At 45.1% G+C, this 17,490-nt stretch overlaps 1 protein-coding gene across 1 annotated transcript in view; it reads left to right on the top strand.

The window, feature by feature from the left end:
• Positions 1-17,490, top strand: part of ABCC4 (ATP binding cassette subfamily C member 4 (PEL blood group)) — a 242,544-nt gene that overhangs the window by 41,201 nt on the left and 183,853 nt on the right. The window contains exons 2-3 of the mRNA XM_070579065.1: positions 3,764-3,874; positions 4,403-4,523. Of these exons, the coding sequence (XP_070435166.1) occupies positions 3,764-3,874; positions 4,403-4,523 (232 nt within the window). The remainder of the gene's footprint in view (positions 1-3,763; positions 3,875-4,402; positions 4,524-17,490) is intronic.

Genomic DNA, 17,490 nt, shown 5'->3' with positions numbered 1-17,490 from the left:
GGTGACTTCAGGCAAAAGAGAGTACAAGGGATTTTTGATAAGTGCCACATAGGTTGCCCATGAATCCAAGGAAGGAGAGGTTTGCTGGCAAGAGGGGTCAGAGAGGGCTCCGTGAAGGGGCTGGAACTTGAACAGGGATTGATTAAGTCAGATTTAAAAAAAGGGGGTACAGGGACTCTCATTCATTGCTAGTGGGAATGCAAAATGGTGCCCCCACTTTGGAAGAGCATTTGGTGGTTTCTTAAAAAACTCAACATACTCTTAAACCATGTGATCCAGCAATTGTGCTCCTTGGTATTTACCCAAAGGAGTTAAAAACTTGGGTCCACATGAAAAGCTGCACACGGTGTCCTTTTTTGTTTTTAAGCAGTCATAAGTTTTTGTGCGTCATATGACATGGCAGTCAAATACATAAAGCTAGAAATAAAATAAAGACTTGTTAAAACTATACCTTTCGATAAACACATTGTGCTAACTACACACCAGCTACCATTCATTCTAAGTACAAACACAAATGTCAATTTAATAGGTGTGCATAGACTATACATACATGCTAATAGATGTTAATAGAATATATGTTATTCTCTTGTTAATTCCTTTTTTAAAAATTATTTTACACATGGATGTTTATAGCAGCTTTATTCATAACTGCCAAAAGTTGGATGCAACCAATATGCTCTTCATCGGTGAATGGATAAATAAATTGTGGTCCATCCAGACAATGGATATCCTTTAACAGTAAAAAAGAAATGAGCTATCGAGCTATGAAAAGACATGGAGGAGTCTTCGGTGCATATTATTAAATGAAAGAAGCCAGACTGAAGAGGCTAGATACTGTGCGACCCCAACTATATGACATTCTGGAAAAGGCAAAACTGTGGAGACAGTAAAAAGATCAGTGGTTGCCAGGGATTGAGGGGAGGGGAGGATGACTGACAGAGCAGGGAGGATTTTTAGGGCAGTGAAACTACTCTGTGATGCAATAAGGATGGATACATGTTGTAATACATCTGTCCAAACCTATAGAATATACAACACCAAGAGGAGCCCTAATGTACACTCTGAACTTTGGGTGATAATGACGTGTCAACATAGGTTCGTCGATTGTAACAAATGTACCACTCTGGTGGAGGATGTTGATAATAGGGGAGGTTGTGTGTGTGTGGGGGGAGGGGCAAGGAGTATATGAGAACGCTCTGTACTTTCAGTGTTGCTGTGAACCTAAACGTGTGATAACAAAGTTAAGTCTATTGAAAAAAAAAAAAAGGATGAAGACCTACCACGTGTGGGAGGAATAGAGGTAGGAGTGTCAGGGTGTGTGCACAGGATAAGATGGAAGCCTGGCTGGGAAAAGGGGTTCCTGTTGGGACAAAGGGATATGTGACTGAAAGGGCAGGTTGGGGCTGCTGTAAACATGCAGGCACTCACACTGGCGATGCTTATACCAAGGCACAGCTTGGCAAGCTGCATGAGGTGATGCAGCTCCTAAATTAGCCTAAAGGCACAGGTGTTTATCTCCCATGGACTGATAAACTTTAAGTCTATGAAAGCATCAAGATAACTGACCAAATTATATCAGTTCTTTGGCCTTGAGTTAGGTATCCCTTTCAGTTAAGAAAATGTGAATTGCATGTTCACATGCAGGTAATTCAGCTTCTGGAACAATTCTTTGATCCAAGTAAGGTACTTTCTTTTCTGTGCTTTGTGGTTTCATAAATCCCAATGAGTGGCATCAAAGGCTGGCCTTGTTAGGCAGTCATACTCCTTACTCTCAGGAGGGATACCTTGAGTTTGGAAACAAGACCTATGTCGTCGCTTATGGGGGATGAAATTTAATAGTTTGCAAGGAAGTTCTTGATTGGAACAGGCACTAATGGCCAGATCTTCAGAGGAGGGTCAGCCCCAGGGACTGATGGGCTCAGAAGTGATCTTGGTGACGATCGAGTCCTGCGCCTTGTGGTGGCCATGCAGCCTGTGCTAACTAGATGGGGTATCACCTGCTGGTTGTGGGGTCCCTTACTTGCTAGTTCCAGCCAACGGTGCCTTAATCCCTTCACAAACTTGTGAATTGGCTAGCAAGAATGGTATCTTACTCATGATTCCTCGTTTTGTTCTCTCTATTACTAAATTGTGTGCAAATGTGTCAAGTGTGTGTGTGTGTTTAAGAAGAGCATTAGGATAGTTATCCATGCCCAGTAGTTGTAGATTTTTGGTGTTGGTTGTAGTGTGGGAGAGAGTGTTGGGAAGATGTGTGTTGATAGCACAAGGACACTAAAGAAGTAAAAGGCATGGATTAGCTCAGGAGAGAAAAGGGAGACAAGAAGACCAGGGGTGAACCAGAGAAAGGCTCACAAGCTCCAAGGTAGGAAGTCTCTGCAGTGCTCACAGCCTGGGAGGACCCAGGCAGTGGGAGTGGAGGGAGCTGGGGAGTGCTGGGGAGGGAGGGGCATGCAGTCTGCAGGCTGCTTTGCTTATTTTGACGTGGAAAGAATAGGTAGTAGATGGAAGGGAAAGGGATGAGAAAAATGGATTTCGAGCAAGTTTTAGGAACAGAGGAAAGTCACAGAGGCACGAGGGAAGAAGATTCTAGCTTGAGAGTTGCCACCTACATTTAATTCGATCTGGCTGTGGGTCGCTCCAGGAAACTTGGGGTGGTGACCCATTTTGAGATAGCTCACCTGTGGTGTGAGGGTTTGATCTCACACTGAATGGATTCCAGTGATGTCTGTGTCCAGGCACCACGACATACCAGGCACTGTCTGGTTATGGAGAGTCCAAGTGGTGTGTGAATAGTCATTGCCCTGAACAAGTTGCGCTGAGGCAGTTGGGAGGGAAATGCTGTTGCTGTCTTCAGTGTTGCAGGAGGAGAGAGTAACACCGGGGAGAGAAGGACTGTTGGGGCAGAACTGGGTTGAGGGAAGGTGCAGGCAGTCAGTGGGTCTGGAATTGGTGAGTACCCTCTCTCAGTTGGAATTAAGGTATCAGTTGACTCAGGTCTCCATGTCTAATTCCTTACTTAGGTGGTGACAGATAATTTAGGCTCCTGTCAAAGTAGGCTTGCCATGAGATGGAAATGAAAACCTTTAGCCCTTGGTGGTACCTGTGGGGCTCAGCCCGGCCTTTTGGGATTTGGGCAGTGAAGGAGATTGGGAGGTCCTTAAATCAAGAGCCATGGTGGGAGAAATTTGCTTAATCAAGTAACTTTATCTATCAAAGTTATTACAGGCTTTCTAATGGGGCCCAAATTGATGACTGGGGAGCTGTCGTGGTCAGGGCTCGTATTTGTCTGGGGGGACTTCGTAGGGTTCGGAGCAACCTGAGCTGACCCTCTCACCAGCCTTGGGAGGTGTTATCTCCAGGTGTTCTGCCCATTTGCCAGAGGCCAATACTGAGAGATTACTGTTTATAGCTAGTTCAGGGTCATACAACCAGAAGGTGACAAAGTCTAGACTGTAATGCAGGAGGATTTCCACCTGAGGTGCATCAAACAAAAATTTTTTGTATGTATGAGGAAGATGGGCCCTGAGCTCACATCTGTTGCCAATCTTCCTCTTTTTGCTTGAGGATTGTCACTGAGCTAATAACTGTGCTAGTCTTCCTCTACTTTATGTGGGATGCTGCCACAGTATGGCTTGATGAGCCACTGGGCTGGCCTCTAAAATGTAGACCTTTTAAATGAAACCCATGCATGTAGGATTCTAATTAGATACAGATGTGTAATTATGGATCCATGTCACTTCCCTTTTCTCTTAATTTTTAACAGGTGGCTAAACCCCTTGTTTAAAATTGGTCATAAGCGGAGATTAGAAGAAGATGATATGTATACAGTGCTTCCAGAAGATCGCTCAAAGCACCTTGGAGAAGAGTTGCAAGGGTAAGCAACAGGCAGTAACGAGAAGGGTCAGAAGAAACAGAACTTCTAAGTCTGTGGCTAATGGTTTAGAATGGGGTTTGCCTTCCTTTGGGCCCTTCTGCAGCTGACTTCCCCTGAGGCTGTCCAGACTTAGCCTACTTGGGCGGCTGAGGGAAACTGTGTTTCTTGTGCATTTGTGGAAGTAGGGGAGCCAGCATTGAAGGCCCTGGATGCCAAGATCTGTCCTTGGAGCTGGTGTCACTGGAGGAGGTTGTCTGTACCCATGTCTGCCTTCTTGGGTGGCTCATGGCATGGCAAATCCAGCAGAGCTTGGCAGTAACTTCTTGTTTCCCGAGACTGGGACTTTTTCCCTCAAGGCCGGTTGTTCTGGTGCTTCAGATTCTGTGCCACACATCTTCGAGGAGCCCTGCAAACAATTAGCATTTATGGGACAGCCACAGAGTGCCCTAATAAATGCTTGTCTTTCATCCTGCTGCCTCTCCCTGTGGCCTGGCGTGCTGCCTCTTATTGCTTTGCTTCTCATTGCAGGTGCTGGGATAAAGAAGTTTTGAGAGCCAAGACAGACGCACGGAAGCCTTCTCTAACAAAGGCAATCATAAAGTGTTATTGGAGATCCTATTTAGTTTTGGGAATTGTTACGTTTATTGAGGTAAAACCTTTTACATAAGGTCGTTGTTTTTCATTGGACTCAGATCTGTAATGAGATGGGTGGGACTGTTGGGGAGAGACAAATAGTTTAAGGTCTGAGGATAAAGCATGTCTAAGAAACATGATGTAGCTCAGCGGTGGTATTTATCTTTAGAATGAGTGCTGACCTCAGGGGGATTGTTATTTTTCTTTTTTTTTTTTTAAAGATTTTATTTTTCTTTTTTTCTCCCCAAAGTCCCCCGGTACATAGTTGTGTGGTTTTTTTTTTAAGTTGTGAGTCCCTCTAGTTGTGGCATGCGGGATGCTGCCTCAGCATGGCACGATGAGCGGTGCCACGTCCGTGCCCAGGATTCGAACTGGCGAAACCCTGGGCCGCGGAAGTGGAGCGCGAGAACCCAACCACTCAGCTGCGGGGCCGGCCCCTATTATTTTTCTTTTAACCAATTAAAGTATGGAGTTGTGGAAGAATAGCACTGAAAAGGAAAGGCATTTTATACCATATTAGGGCATTGTTGGTGCTCAGTAAATGTTATAAATGCTGAGAGTGATCCTTCACCAAAAGGAGATCCTATAACCTCAAGGACTAGGTGCCCTGTGGTTTGGAGGAAGGAAATTTGGCCCAGAGCCCAGAATGACATAAGAATTTTGCAGGTGCTCAACAAAAAATTAACTTGACCAGGCCATATGTTGATAAATGCTTTCCCAAGCCGGTACTCTCGCCTCTCCCCTTCCAGGGGGACAGAACCTGGGACCTTGAGTATGGGCTGGAATTGCCCAGATCTCCCGAGGGCACACACCCCATTTCCAGTTGGCCAGGTTCCGTGAGCCAAAGTCCCTTCTGTGGAGGGGCGTGGGCCTCACCATGCATCCTGGCAAATCCGTGCATCGCCCATTCTGGTTTCTTGTCCCTGGTTGTTGGGGTGGATTGGTGGTTAGGGGGTAGAGTCTTGGTAGCGTGGCATTGCAGAGTGTGGGAGTGGATGTGCAGTGGAAAACCAAAAGCAGAGAGCCATGAGGTCAGTGAACTCTGTTACCCTAAGGGCCCCCGTCAAGATCTTCCAGTAACACAGCTTTCTCCCTGGGGGCACAGTGCCAGTTCGCCTGCCTGTTCTAGGCTGTGGCCTCCTGGAGGTATTCTGAAAATCCGTCTGGGTGGCTTGTGCGCTCTGTGGTACCTTAGTGTACTACCTTAGGAACATTCGTGGCCCTGCAAGTGTGTGAGAGTAGTAGAGATACAAGTTGCAGTTGTTTAAGATGCAGAAAGGCGGTGAGTTGTCCTTAGTGCATTTTGTTGGGGTGAGATGGGTTGGCCATTTGATTTGTTTGTGGAGGGTGTAGCTCCTTGAAAAGGCTCTGTCCTGAAGGGCACTGTGGACAGTGGGTAGCTAGGTAGGTGAACTCTGCCCAACACAACTGGAAAAACCGGAGAATCTGTCAGCTGACAGGTGACCGATGGTGCTGGGAGACTGAAGTGCTCGTTGATGGCAAAGGCAGGTGGCCAGTGTGCCAGAGGGCGGGGACAGGTATATGGGGCAGAGTGCCACCTTTGAGAGGGCACCGAGCACACCTGCATACTGCTGTGGCCTTCTGAAGGCAGGGTGAAGATGCAAACCAGTGGGACTGACTCCAGGGTCTGGGGTTGCCAGCCTGTGTTTAACCTGTGCACAGGTATCCCAATGATGGTGTTTCTACATGGTGACAATAAGTCTTAGTTTAAGTAAGCTGGTGTCATCGTGGCCTATGTGTGCAGGATTTCCTGACCAAATCTGGCGGCCCACATCATAGAGCAGAGCTCTCATGGATTCTGCTTTTCAGGAAGCCCCGGAGCCTCACTATGTGCCTGTGGCCCATGCCAGGTATCCAGTTGGGGGTGGGCAGGGACGAGTGGCCTCGGGGTTTTGTGTTGGATCATGTCCTGGAGCAGGCCTCCCTCTGCTGCCCCTGGCTCTGCAGTTTCCCTTTGCTACCAGGTGCTGAAGAAGCTAAAGACAGCTGGATCCCAAAGGGTGGCCCATGTAGCTGGGTTTGAACTGAGCTTCTGCTTTTCTTCGCTTCATGGGCTGCTGGTCCTTGGGGTGGGGTCTCCAAAACCTGGATGGTGACTCGATCCCATCTCAGGATGAGCTGCAGGTCTTTGTGTGCCAAGATTTGGGATAAGTAGACATAGAGGTCGAGGCCGCAGGAGCTGGGGTTCTTCCTGAGAGGGGACAGGCCCCACTGTGGTGCTGGCAGTGTTGATTTCAAAGTTGTGCAGCCACGGTATTACTTAACAGATGGGGGATCCAGGATGGCCAGAATGGGGGTGGAAGGAAGGTGCAAGTGGAAGAGCACTGGGCTCTCTTTTAGGAGGTTGGTCATTGGGCAGTCATGGCAGAAAAGTGGGGACTAGAGTACCTGACAAATGTGGGAGCTTATACTCACTAGTTTTAGTATTAGTAGTAGCAGCAGCAATACAGGCTCATAGTCAGTAGTAGTAGTAGTAGTAGTAGTAGTAGTAGTAATGGTACTCCTCCTCAGTAGTAATAATACTCAGCAGCAGGAATAGTAGCAGCAGCAGTAGTAGGGCGCATACTCAGTAGTAGTATTACTAGTAGCAGCAGTAGTAGGGCTCATACTCAGTAGTAGTATTACTAGTAGCAGCAGCAGTAGGGGCTCATACTTGGCGGTGGTGGTGGCGGTAGTGGCATTGGCAGCAGCAGCAGTACTGGTTGCAGTATAGTAGTAATAATAGTAAGTACTTGAAAAATATGTATCAGGAACTGCTGTGAACACTTTACATGTAATATTAGTTTTATTCCTTTTGCCGACTCAAACGAGGTGGAAAGTATTACTATCCCCATTTTAGAAAAGAGGACACATAGTGCCAAGTAATTTCTTAATGTGCTCAGGTCACACAAAGCATAAAGGACGGAGCCAAGGTTCGTCTCACGTGCTCTGACATGAGCCTGACTATCTCTAGGACTGATAGCTCGTCCACTGTCAGGAAGGCTCCTCTCGAGAACTTTGTCTTCAGGGTCTCAGATACATGCATCTTGAACTTGGCCTAAAGATAGTAAGTTGGATGCAAAGAACTCCCTGGAGCAGGAAGTCAGATTGGGGATTGTAAGTTAGGATGGAGTCCAGGTGACCATGTCCCTCGGGTGCTGGAGGTGACCAGGGCGTTGACACTAGCAGCAGCAGCGTGGTGTATTCAGATAGACCAGGAGTCCTTTAGAAAGTAGATGAGGTTGTGGCTACCCTGGTGGCGTACGTTCTTAAACATCCACAATCTTAAGACACCATTCAAGGTTGGCTCCCCGAGACGGACCAGTGGGAAGGTAGTGGTCTTGCATGGGACTCGGGTGATCTGAGCAGAGGCTGAGTTCTTGATGTTGTTACTTAGTGCTCCTGTGAGCTGGTGTCTCTGAATCGTGGATGGGGTGTGCATTTGCTTGGCTCAGATGAGAACCCCCGGTCAGTCACTAGTGTGGGGGACAGTTCTCCTGTTCTGGTGTCAGAACACACTTTCCCCAGGTGGGATGTGCACCAGGCCTGAGATGTCAGGGTGACAGCTGGGTGGAGCCAGGCAGTGCTGGTAGCAGATAAATCAGAGGTGAGGTGTTGCTGGGCTTTCTCCCACAAGGGTGCCTGTGCTGTGTTCGGGACAATATCTTGGTGGTTTACAGTATAAAATTAGACAATGGCTTAAAAGAGCTTGATGACTAGCATATGATACTTGTTCTAACTTTGTCTTTAAAATAATAATTGGCAGAACTCTTAGTTTGGATGCAGTGAAGTTCAGGGAGCTGAAGGTCGTTAGAGTTCAATTAGAAGTAAACCTTGAGGGGCCGGCCCAGTGGCGCAGCGGTTAAGTTCGCATGGGCCGCTTCGGTGGCCTGGGGTTCGCTGGTTCGGATCCCGGGTGTGGACATGGCACCACTTGGCAAGCCATGCTGTGGTAGGCATCCCATGTATAAAGTAGCAGAAGATGGGCATGGATGTTAGCTCAGGGCCAGTCTTCTTCAGCATAAAGGGGAGGATTGACAGCAGATGTTAGCTCAGGGCTAATCTTCCTCAAAAAAAAAAAGTAAACCTTGAATTTTTTTTTTTTTTTCTGGCAGTCGAAAGAAGACTGAACTCCAGCACAGATACTCTTGTTTTCCTAGACTTGCCTTTTGACACTCTGCTATTTTGGAGAAGTTAGAGAGAAATGATTTCTTATGGTGAAGCTAGGAAGGATCAGTTACATTTCAAAAATCATTTTCAGGTGCTGCTTTGGGTTTTCAAGGATTAAAGCTAGTTCCTGAGTTAGATGGAATGAACATTAGTTTAATAATTGATTTTTTTTTTTTTTTGAGGAAGATTAGCCCTGAGCTAACATCTGCCACCAGTCCTTCTCTTTTTGCTGAGGAAGACTGGCCCTGAGCTAACATCCATGCCCATCTTCCTCTACTTCATATATGGGCCAAGTAGTGCCATGTCTGCACCTGGGATCTGAACCGGCGAACCCTGGGCCACCAAAGCAGAACGTGCAAACTTAACCCTGCAACACCAGGCTGGCCCCTTGATTTTCTTTGAAGTGGCTTCCCATTTTGTGATCTTGTATCGCCCCTGCTTGTTGGTCTTTGTGTTTTAGATATTGGAAGATCTGAACTCATCATAGGGTTTGCTATAAAGTAGACGTTTCCTTTGTGACCTCCTGCCCTGTTTTAATTCATCTGGTATACAGAACGTCTGGCAGGTTATCCATGATTTCCCAGCACAGCGCGGGTAGGGCCCTCCCTGGGCACCGCTGGCAGCACCAGCAAGAGGCAGGATGATGCCAGGCTAGGCTTCTGAGGTTGAGATTTCGAAGTAGTGAAAACCTCTATCCTATGAGAACTGAGGAATGATTGTAACGCTCGGAGAAAGAAGTACCAGGCCGATGTTGAACGTGCTACTCCCGCAGACCCATGCTAAGTAGAACAGAACAGCAGCCAGTTCCTAGCGCCCCTCTGTGCACCTCCCCGGAAGCTGCCTTGGGGACAGAGCAAGTCTCCACCTGCCCAGAGCCCTCAGGGTAAAGAGGAGGAGCTTGAAGCGTCTGCATGGGCCACATGCCTCTGAGGCCACCTCCCCATGTCATCAGGGCCTTTTCTTGGAGAGATGAGGTTTCTGCCTGCTGGCGTGTTAGTGGGGTCTCAGGAGTCAGTGTGGGTTTGCCCAGTCCCCTTCCACAAGAGAGGAGGAGCACCAGGGGTCAGGTCCTGTTCCATTGATTATTAGTAATGTCCACAGTGATAACCCTGAGTCATGCAGGAGGGTAATGCATTTCAATCTATCTTCTTTAAGAAGTCAGGGAAGTAGGTGGTTCATTTTAAAAAGATTGTGTTCATAATGGTTAAAACTTAAAAAAATTTGCTTGGAAGTGAAGCATCTGATTACTTGCTTTTTGTGTGTGTGTGTGTGTGAGAGAGAGAGAGAGAGAGGAAGATTGGCTCTGAGCTAACAGCTGTGGCCAATCTTCCTCTTTTTGCCTGAGGAAGATTTTCACTGAGCCAACATCTGTGCCAGGCTTCCTCTGTTTTATGTGGGACACTGCCACAGTGTGGCTTGACAAGTGGTGCTAGGTCCACGCCTGGGACCCAAACCCACGAACCCCAGGCTGCTGAAGATGGGCGCACGAACTTAACCACTACGCCACTGGGCCGGCCCCCAGACAAGCTGGCTTTTACAAATGACTTTTCTCGGAGTTGTTCTACCATCATCACCTGTAAGCAGCAGTGAGTGAAAACAGCCTGTGCCATTTAGCGTGCAATAGGTCTCTTCCCAGGACTTGTGTATAATAAAAGGGATCCTAACTTCCACATATTTTTATGCTGGTTTGAGAGCACTTTGAGCTGTCATAGCTCATTTAGGTGTCCCAAGATTCCTCTGAGGTAGACAAGGCAGATATTTCCACAGTTAAGGATGTGGAGGTGCAGGAGGGAATGAGATGGGCTCAGGGTCTTGTGACTTGAAGTTGCCGACCTGGCTTCTGAAGCAAAACATTGGTTCCTGGGCTAGTGCTCTTTGCATTCTGTCCCGACACTTTCTCTCCTGCCACAGCTGCCACTGAAGGGTCAGAGAGCCGAGAGTAGGTGTTTTTTTCTGATGACGGATCTGCGCTCCTCTGTCAACTGTTCTTAGGTTTTTAAGAACATTTCAAAAGTACAAGAATAGAGTAGGATTGAAGGGTAGCCGAAAATGCCTCCCCAGAATTTGCATTTTTGCCATAAAGACTATTTTGAGTTGATTATTTCTGAGAAACAGCTGACACTGGAGAAGCTCTGAAAACAGAGTAGAAGTTATCCTTCTGTAGGGACATAGACATTTATAAAGGAAATCTCCATGTATGAGGGCATCTCCCTCTCTGTACCAGGAAGAGAAGGATGGCTCTAAATCATAAGAGAATCTTATCAATGGCTAAGGCTTTCAGAAGACTGAAATCTGCACAGCAAACCTTTCTCTTGTTTACTGTACTTTTCCTGTTAGTCTCTCACAGGTGATCCCCCGCCCCCCCAACACACACTTTTCTTTCTTGTCTTTAGCTGAAGATGGTATTTAAGGTGGTGGCCTGGGCCATCTCAGGGAGTTACTCAGTTTTTCTGGGGCTATCCCTTATATACAGGAGTTGTACATGTTAATAAACTGCTGTTTGCTTTTCTCTTGTTAATCTGTCTTTTATTATGGGGGGGTTATTAGCCAAGAACTCAAAAGGGTAGAGAGAAAATTACTTTTCCTCCCATACTGAATAGTGAGCCCCTATGTAACCCTAAACCAGCTTGAATAATTATCGACTCCTGAGTAGTCTTGATTTATCTGAACCCCTACTCATTCTCCCTTCCCAAGATTATTTTGAAGCCGTGCCTAGACATCACATCATTTTATCTATAAATATTTTATCATGTATCTTTAAAAGATATGGAATCTTTTCCCTATATAATCTTAATACTATTATTATGCATTAACATTAATGCTGATCCTTTGATATGATCATTATCTAGCCAGTGTTCACATTTCTTTCTCTTTTTCTTCTTGCCGTTTGAATCAGTATCCTAATAAGGTGCATTTGATATAGGTTGTATGGGTTCTTTTTCTGTTTCCCTCTCTCTGTTTCTCTACTATTTTTTTTCAATTTTTTTAATTGAGTTCATAATAGTTTACATCAATGTGAGATTTCAGTGATATTCTAAGTTTTCCCTTCTTCATTTACTAGCTGAAATATTTCCATAATGAGAAACTTTGCTGTTATCCAATCTTTGGTTACTCAGAGGTATGGTATATATAGGAAGGGCAGGGAGAATTCTTAATCTTATTACTTTTTTCTTTTTTTAAATTAGCTTTCAAAATAATGAGTTGGTTCTCCAGCATTCTCCTCTGGGGTTAATGAGTTTTTTGCTGTTTTTATGGGTATCAGCATGAGCTCATGGAGTTAAACATTTCTGAGGTGCTTCAGTCCATTACAGTTGTCATCTGTGTGCCCAACTTTGGCTGTCTTTGGCCACTGGGAGTCTGTTCAAGTTGAGTCCTCAGTCTTTTGTACATACTTTGGTAGTCTTTGCTAGTTTCCTTGTTTTCTGGTGTGATAAGATGTTTCTGGCTCTTCCTGTGCAGTTTTGGCCCCAGTCCTGGAACCAGCCATTTCCAAGCAGCCCTGGCTCCTTTTCTTGGGAATGCTATTTAGAGACTATAGTCTGGGCACTAGAGGTGCCCATTGCTGCTGAGTTAGTTATTGTTTTCTTGCTTTTTGATTGGACAAAGCTGGAACATATAAAAAAAAATAAACAGGGGCCGGCCTGGTGGCTCAGTGGTTAAGTGCGCATGTTCTGCTTCAGCCGCCCAGGGTTCACCAGTTCAGATCCCAGGCGCGGACATGGCACTGCTTGGCAAGCCATGCTGTGGTAGGTGTCCCATGTATAAAGTAGAGGAAGATGGGCATGGATGTTAGCTCAGGGTCAATCTTCCTCAGCAAAATGAGGAGGATTGACAGCAGTTAGCTCAGGGCTAATCTTCCTCAAAAAAAAAAAGGAAATAATCATATCATGAGCTTATATGGATATTTCCAATCCAAATCAGATTCAGGACACTAGTGTTATAACTTAATATCGTTACTCTTACATCTCTGTCTCCCCCCGCCCCCATCTATTCTCTTTCCTCCCATGCCTAATCCTAGTTCTCAATGATATCAACATAATTATTCATTTTTTTATCTTATAGTATCAGCACTATCCTATCACCCATAATGTGACTTCTGGAAGCACTGTAAGATTTTTTTGCAGTAGTTCTTATTATCCTTAGGGTGGGTATATCACACAGGGAATGTATTTTCAAATTTTGTTTAAAGCTACTTTTAATAGTTCTTTTTTGTATGGTTATGCTAACAACTGGATGGCTGTTTATTTAGCTACATTTGCTTCATTTTACTCTGAAATTTTAGTAATTTCTTTTTAAAAATTTATGTTTTTATGATTTCAAAGTCAAATCAACAAAAGAGGCTTTTTTTAAAGAAGGCTGCAGTTATTGTGCCTTCTACTGGATTCCCTCTCTCCTTTTAGAGGTAACTTTAAAAACAAATTATGATTCATCTTTTCATTTTATAAATATGGTCTTTTCTGAACATTGAATTTCTCCTACTGTGCAGATGGAGGGTTTCAGTTTCATCACCGAAACCTCAGGACTTTGAGTCCATAAGGGCTTTTCTTGGAAGCAGGATAATGTGGCATGTAACTCTGATTAAAACTGTTTGTGGTACTTGTAAGTCCTTCAGAGCAGATCTGCAGCCCCCCCAGGCTCAGGTGCCGTGATGGTGTGGGAGAGTCAGAGAGCAGATGTTTACATGGGGTTAATTTATGCACCGTGCAATCTTCAGGGAGAGGCAACTTCAGGCTCCGACCCTGATCATTGAACCTCCCGTCTCTGGAGGCTGGATCTTGGGCATCAGAGTGCTCTTAATGGCTCCAGGGGATGCTGACGTGCAGTCAGGATGAAGACGGCTGATGGACAGAGGACGCAGGTCTATCTAGATTCTTGTTGGTTATTTTTTCCCTTGATTTACTGCTTTTCCTCTTTATTTCTGGATCTATCTTAGCTCTGCCTTTGTCACCTGTTCCCCCATTTCTAAAAATTAACTGCCTATTCATTTTTCCCAGAAGCTCACTCTTTTCTGCTTATGTTTTACTCAAGCATTTTTTTCTTTGATAGCAGCTGCTTTTTTTTTTTTTTCTTTTGGTCAGGCACTGTGTTGGATGTTTTATAGACATTATTTCTTATAATCCTCCCCAAAGTGAGAGAGTTACTACTGTTATCTGCCTTTTATAAGTAGAAACTAAAGTTTAGAGGTTAAATAAATGTCTAAGGACACACAGATACTCAGGGAAAGATTGGTATTCAAACCTGGATCTAGTTTTCCCTAAAGCCCATAGCAGTAACCATTAAATTGTGTGCCCTATGTCCCACTTTCTCAGGATCTTCCCATGGATGAAAGTTAATCTTACTTCATGTAACAAATGTTTGCTGAATGTCTCCTCTCTGTCGAGTACTCTTCTAGGCACGTCAGATCCAGCAGTGTATGAAGCGGACAAAAATCCCTGTGTTCTGTGGGGCTCACACTCTGCCATGTTGGAAGTAGCCCATGGCCATATGACTGGCTTTGGCTGATGAAATATAAGCAGAAATGTCACTTCCAGGTGCCAGCTTTAAGAATCTGTGCATAATTCACCACCTTCCCAGCCTTCTGCTGTAGTGATCAGTTCTGGAGGCTGAAATAAGGGTGTCAGCATGGTCAAGTTCTGGCGAGGACCATCTTCCCGATTGCAGATGGCTGACTTCTCCTTGTAACCTCACATGGTGGAAAGAGTGATAGTTTGTTTCTACTTCTTGTATCTTCTTTTTTTTCTCATGAATCACGGATGGTGGAGTTGGATGGGAAGTGTTTCAAATACATGGGGAGACATGGTGGAGGAACTGTGCCCCCTGGGGAAGTTTTAACATCTAGTTATGAAGGAAGTTACCCTAAGAATCAAGGGGTGGGGCCCAAATGTCAGTTACTTGAAGGAGGCTGGATACCACCTACTCGACGAAGAAACACCCGCCTCAAAGACCCAGACACTGGTGGAACCTTGAGCCGTGGGGTGTTGTGGTATTATATGGAGCTCTTTTAAAGATCTCTTCTGGTTTCCCAGTTGAGAAAAATTCTTGTGAAGGAATAAGGACTATATTCTCTGTTGGTTTGTGGAAAGAATCTTCGCTAGGTCATAGGTTGGTGTCACAGATGAAGGGTTTGTGTGAGCATTTTTTGACCTTGTTCCTGCTATCCAGAAAGTTTTAATTTGGTTAGTTTCAAGTTCGATAATGAATATTTTCACAGTTGTTTTATTTCTTGCTGGTTGAGGGTTAGGATCAGGAATTGATAGGTGAGTGGGAAGGTATGGGCTGTGAACTGGCATTACTCATTAGTGAGCCTGTTCACTTGACTGGATTATTAAACACTCAGCAGAAAACCCTAGATGCTTAGGCAGTACTGACCTGCCTTCATTTTACATTCTTTTTTGCTGGATTTGTTGCATCTATCAGTATTCTCTTTGATGGGCGACATCACTCTTACTTTCTCTTATAATTACACCCATGTTAGGCTCAAATGGAATGCTGAGTAACAGGCAGCAGTGATTCACAGAGATAGTCATAAGTTACAGGAAAGTTCGGGACAGCAGGCATTACTGCTGGGCTTCTAGTGGATAGCCCCAGGCTTGCGTGCTGCTGCCTCGGCTGCCTTTGGCCACACCTGGGCTTGGACTGCCTGTGTGTCCAGTTTGGTGTTCTTGCTTCTTTGTATAAACCTCCAGGTGTCCATCTCAGTAAACTCAAAACAGTCTGTTTTACAACCTAGAGTATTAGGGGCTCTTCCACAGACTCTTAATGCCTCTTGGGATGAATGATTGGGGCATGCTGGAAATCTAACAATGGGCCTTTGTGTTCTTGATCTGATTGTCTTACTCGTAGGACTTGAATTAAACAGTGTTCCCAGACCTCTGTATAGTAGATGAAAACTTTCATGACCTCATGGAAGGCGAGGCAGTTGGTGAAGCCTGTGAACGTGTGTGTGCATGCATGTACAGCGGGACAGGAGGGTTGGAGTTGAATGTCACACCCATTTGAGGCGTGGGCACCTCTTTCTCTAAGTATCCTGTTAGGATGCTGTTTGGCTGAGAAGATGCATGTTAGTTTTGTTCCGTTTTTGGTGTTTTGGATTCTTCTTCCCTCTCGTGCGTGAGTTCCTCACTTCAGACAAACAGAGGAGAGCTATCAGAAGCAAATTTGTCAGATGTTTACCAATTCTTTATTAACGTGGTGGGATTGCTTAAAAGGAAATGCTTGTTTCAAAGTCCAGTTTTTGAAAGATTTCCAAACTTTGGGCGTTTTGTCTTTTGAGAAGTCCGTGGAGGAAGTGATGTTGAGGTTCTGTGTGTTTGCTCTCGGTGACTTGGATTTGTGTTGAGTGCTTGGTTTTCTTTAGTGGAGGGGATGGGTCCCTTATAAGGAGTTACTAGAGGAAGGAAGTAGGTTGTGGAGTGGAGAGGCCATTTGACAGGGAGGGGCGAGTTTTACTGTTTCTTTGCCTTCAGTCTTGGGAAAGAAAATTGCTTTCCCTAAGCTTTATTCAGGAGGTGAGCCCCAGTGCCTCCCAACTCACTGGTTTAGGATTCTAATGTTTACCTAGGGGAATAGATTGTTAATATTTCTTCAAAGCCACCACCTGGGGCTGGCCTCATGGCTGAGTGGTTAAGTTTGCACACTCTGCTTTGGCGGCCCAGGCCGGTTTGGATCCTGGGTGCGGACATGGCACTGCTCATCAAGCCGTGCTGAGGCAGTGTCCCACATAGCAGAGCCAGAAGGACCTGCAACTAGAATATACAATTATGTACTTGGGGGCTTTGGGGAGAAGAAGAAGAAGAAAAAGAAGATTGGCAACAGCTGTTAGCTAAGGTGCCAATCTTCAAAAAAAAAAAACCCACCACCTGCAATGTGTGGCTGATGGAGCACCGTTGATCACATTATTTATTAGCTTGGCTTCTCCTGTTTAATTTGTGACTCCAAGGAGGCAGTACTTCTGGGCATATCCTAGCCTCTGGGAGGTAGAGACATACTCAAGCAGTGCCCCTGGGGCCAGGAGCCTGGGAACCTCCAAAGCCTGGTTTCTTTTTAATACTCTGGCAGATACTCAGTTCCACTCTCTGTGGAGTTTGAGTTGGGAAAGATTAGAGGGCTCTCTCTTCTGATCTGTGTTTGTGCCAATATCTCAGTTCATAAAAGCTATTGAAGCAGGGTATTTATCCAAAGAAGATGGAATCAACAATTCAAAGAGATTTATGCATCCTTATGTTCATTGCAGCATTGTTCGCAATAGCCACGACATGGATGCAACCCAAGTGCCCTAATATGGATGAATGGATAAAGAAGATATAATACACACACACACACGCACACACACTGTGTGTGTGGATAAAGAAGATATAATACACACACACACACACGCACACACACTGTGTGTGTGGATAAAGAAGATATAATACACACACACACACACGCACACACACACACAATGGAATACTACTCAGCCATAAAAAAGGACAAAATTGTCCCATTTGCAACAACATGGATGGACCTTGAGGGTATGATGTTCAGTGAAATAAGCCAGACAGAGAAAGACAAACACCAGATGATTTCACTCATATGTGGAAGATAAGCAAACATATGGACAAAGAGAACAGATTAGTAGAGGGGAAGGTGGGGCGGTGGGCAAAAGGGGTAAAGGGGCACATACATATGGTGAGAGAGAAAAACTAGACTATTGGTGGTGAGCATGATGCAGTCTATACAGAAACTGATGTATATGATGTACACCTGAAGTTACACAATGTTATAAATGAATATGACCTCAGTAAAATAATTAAGTAAATCTTGTGTTAAGA

This window comes from Equus przewalskii, chromosome 16 (genome assembly GCF_037783145.1).
Source record: "Equus przewalskii isolate Varuska chromosome 16, EquPr2, whole genome shotgun sequence".
Taxonomy (NCBI): domain Eukaryota; kingdom Metazoa; phylum Chordata; class Mammalia; order Perissodactyla; family Equidae; genus Equus; species Equus przewalskii.
Note: the sequence above shows the minus strand (reverse complement) of the source record. Positions and strands in the feature narration are given on the sequence as shown.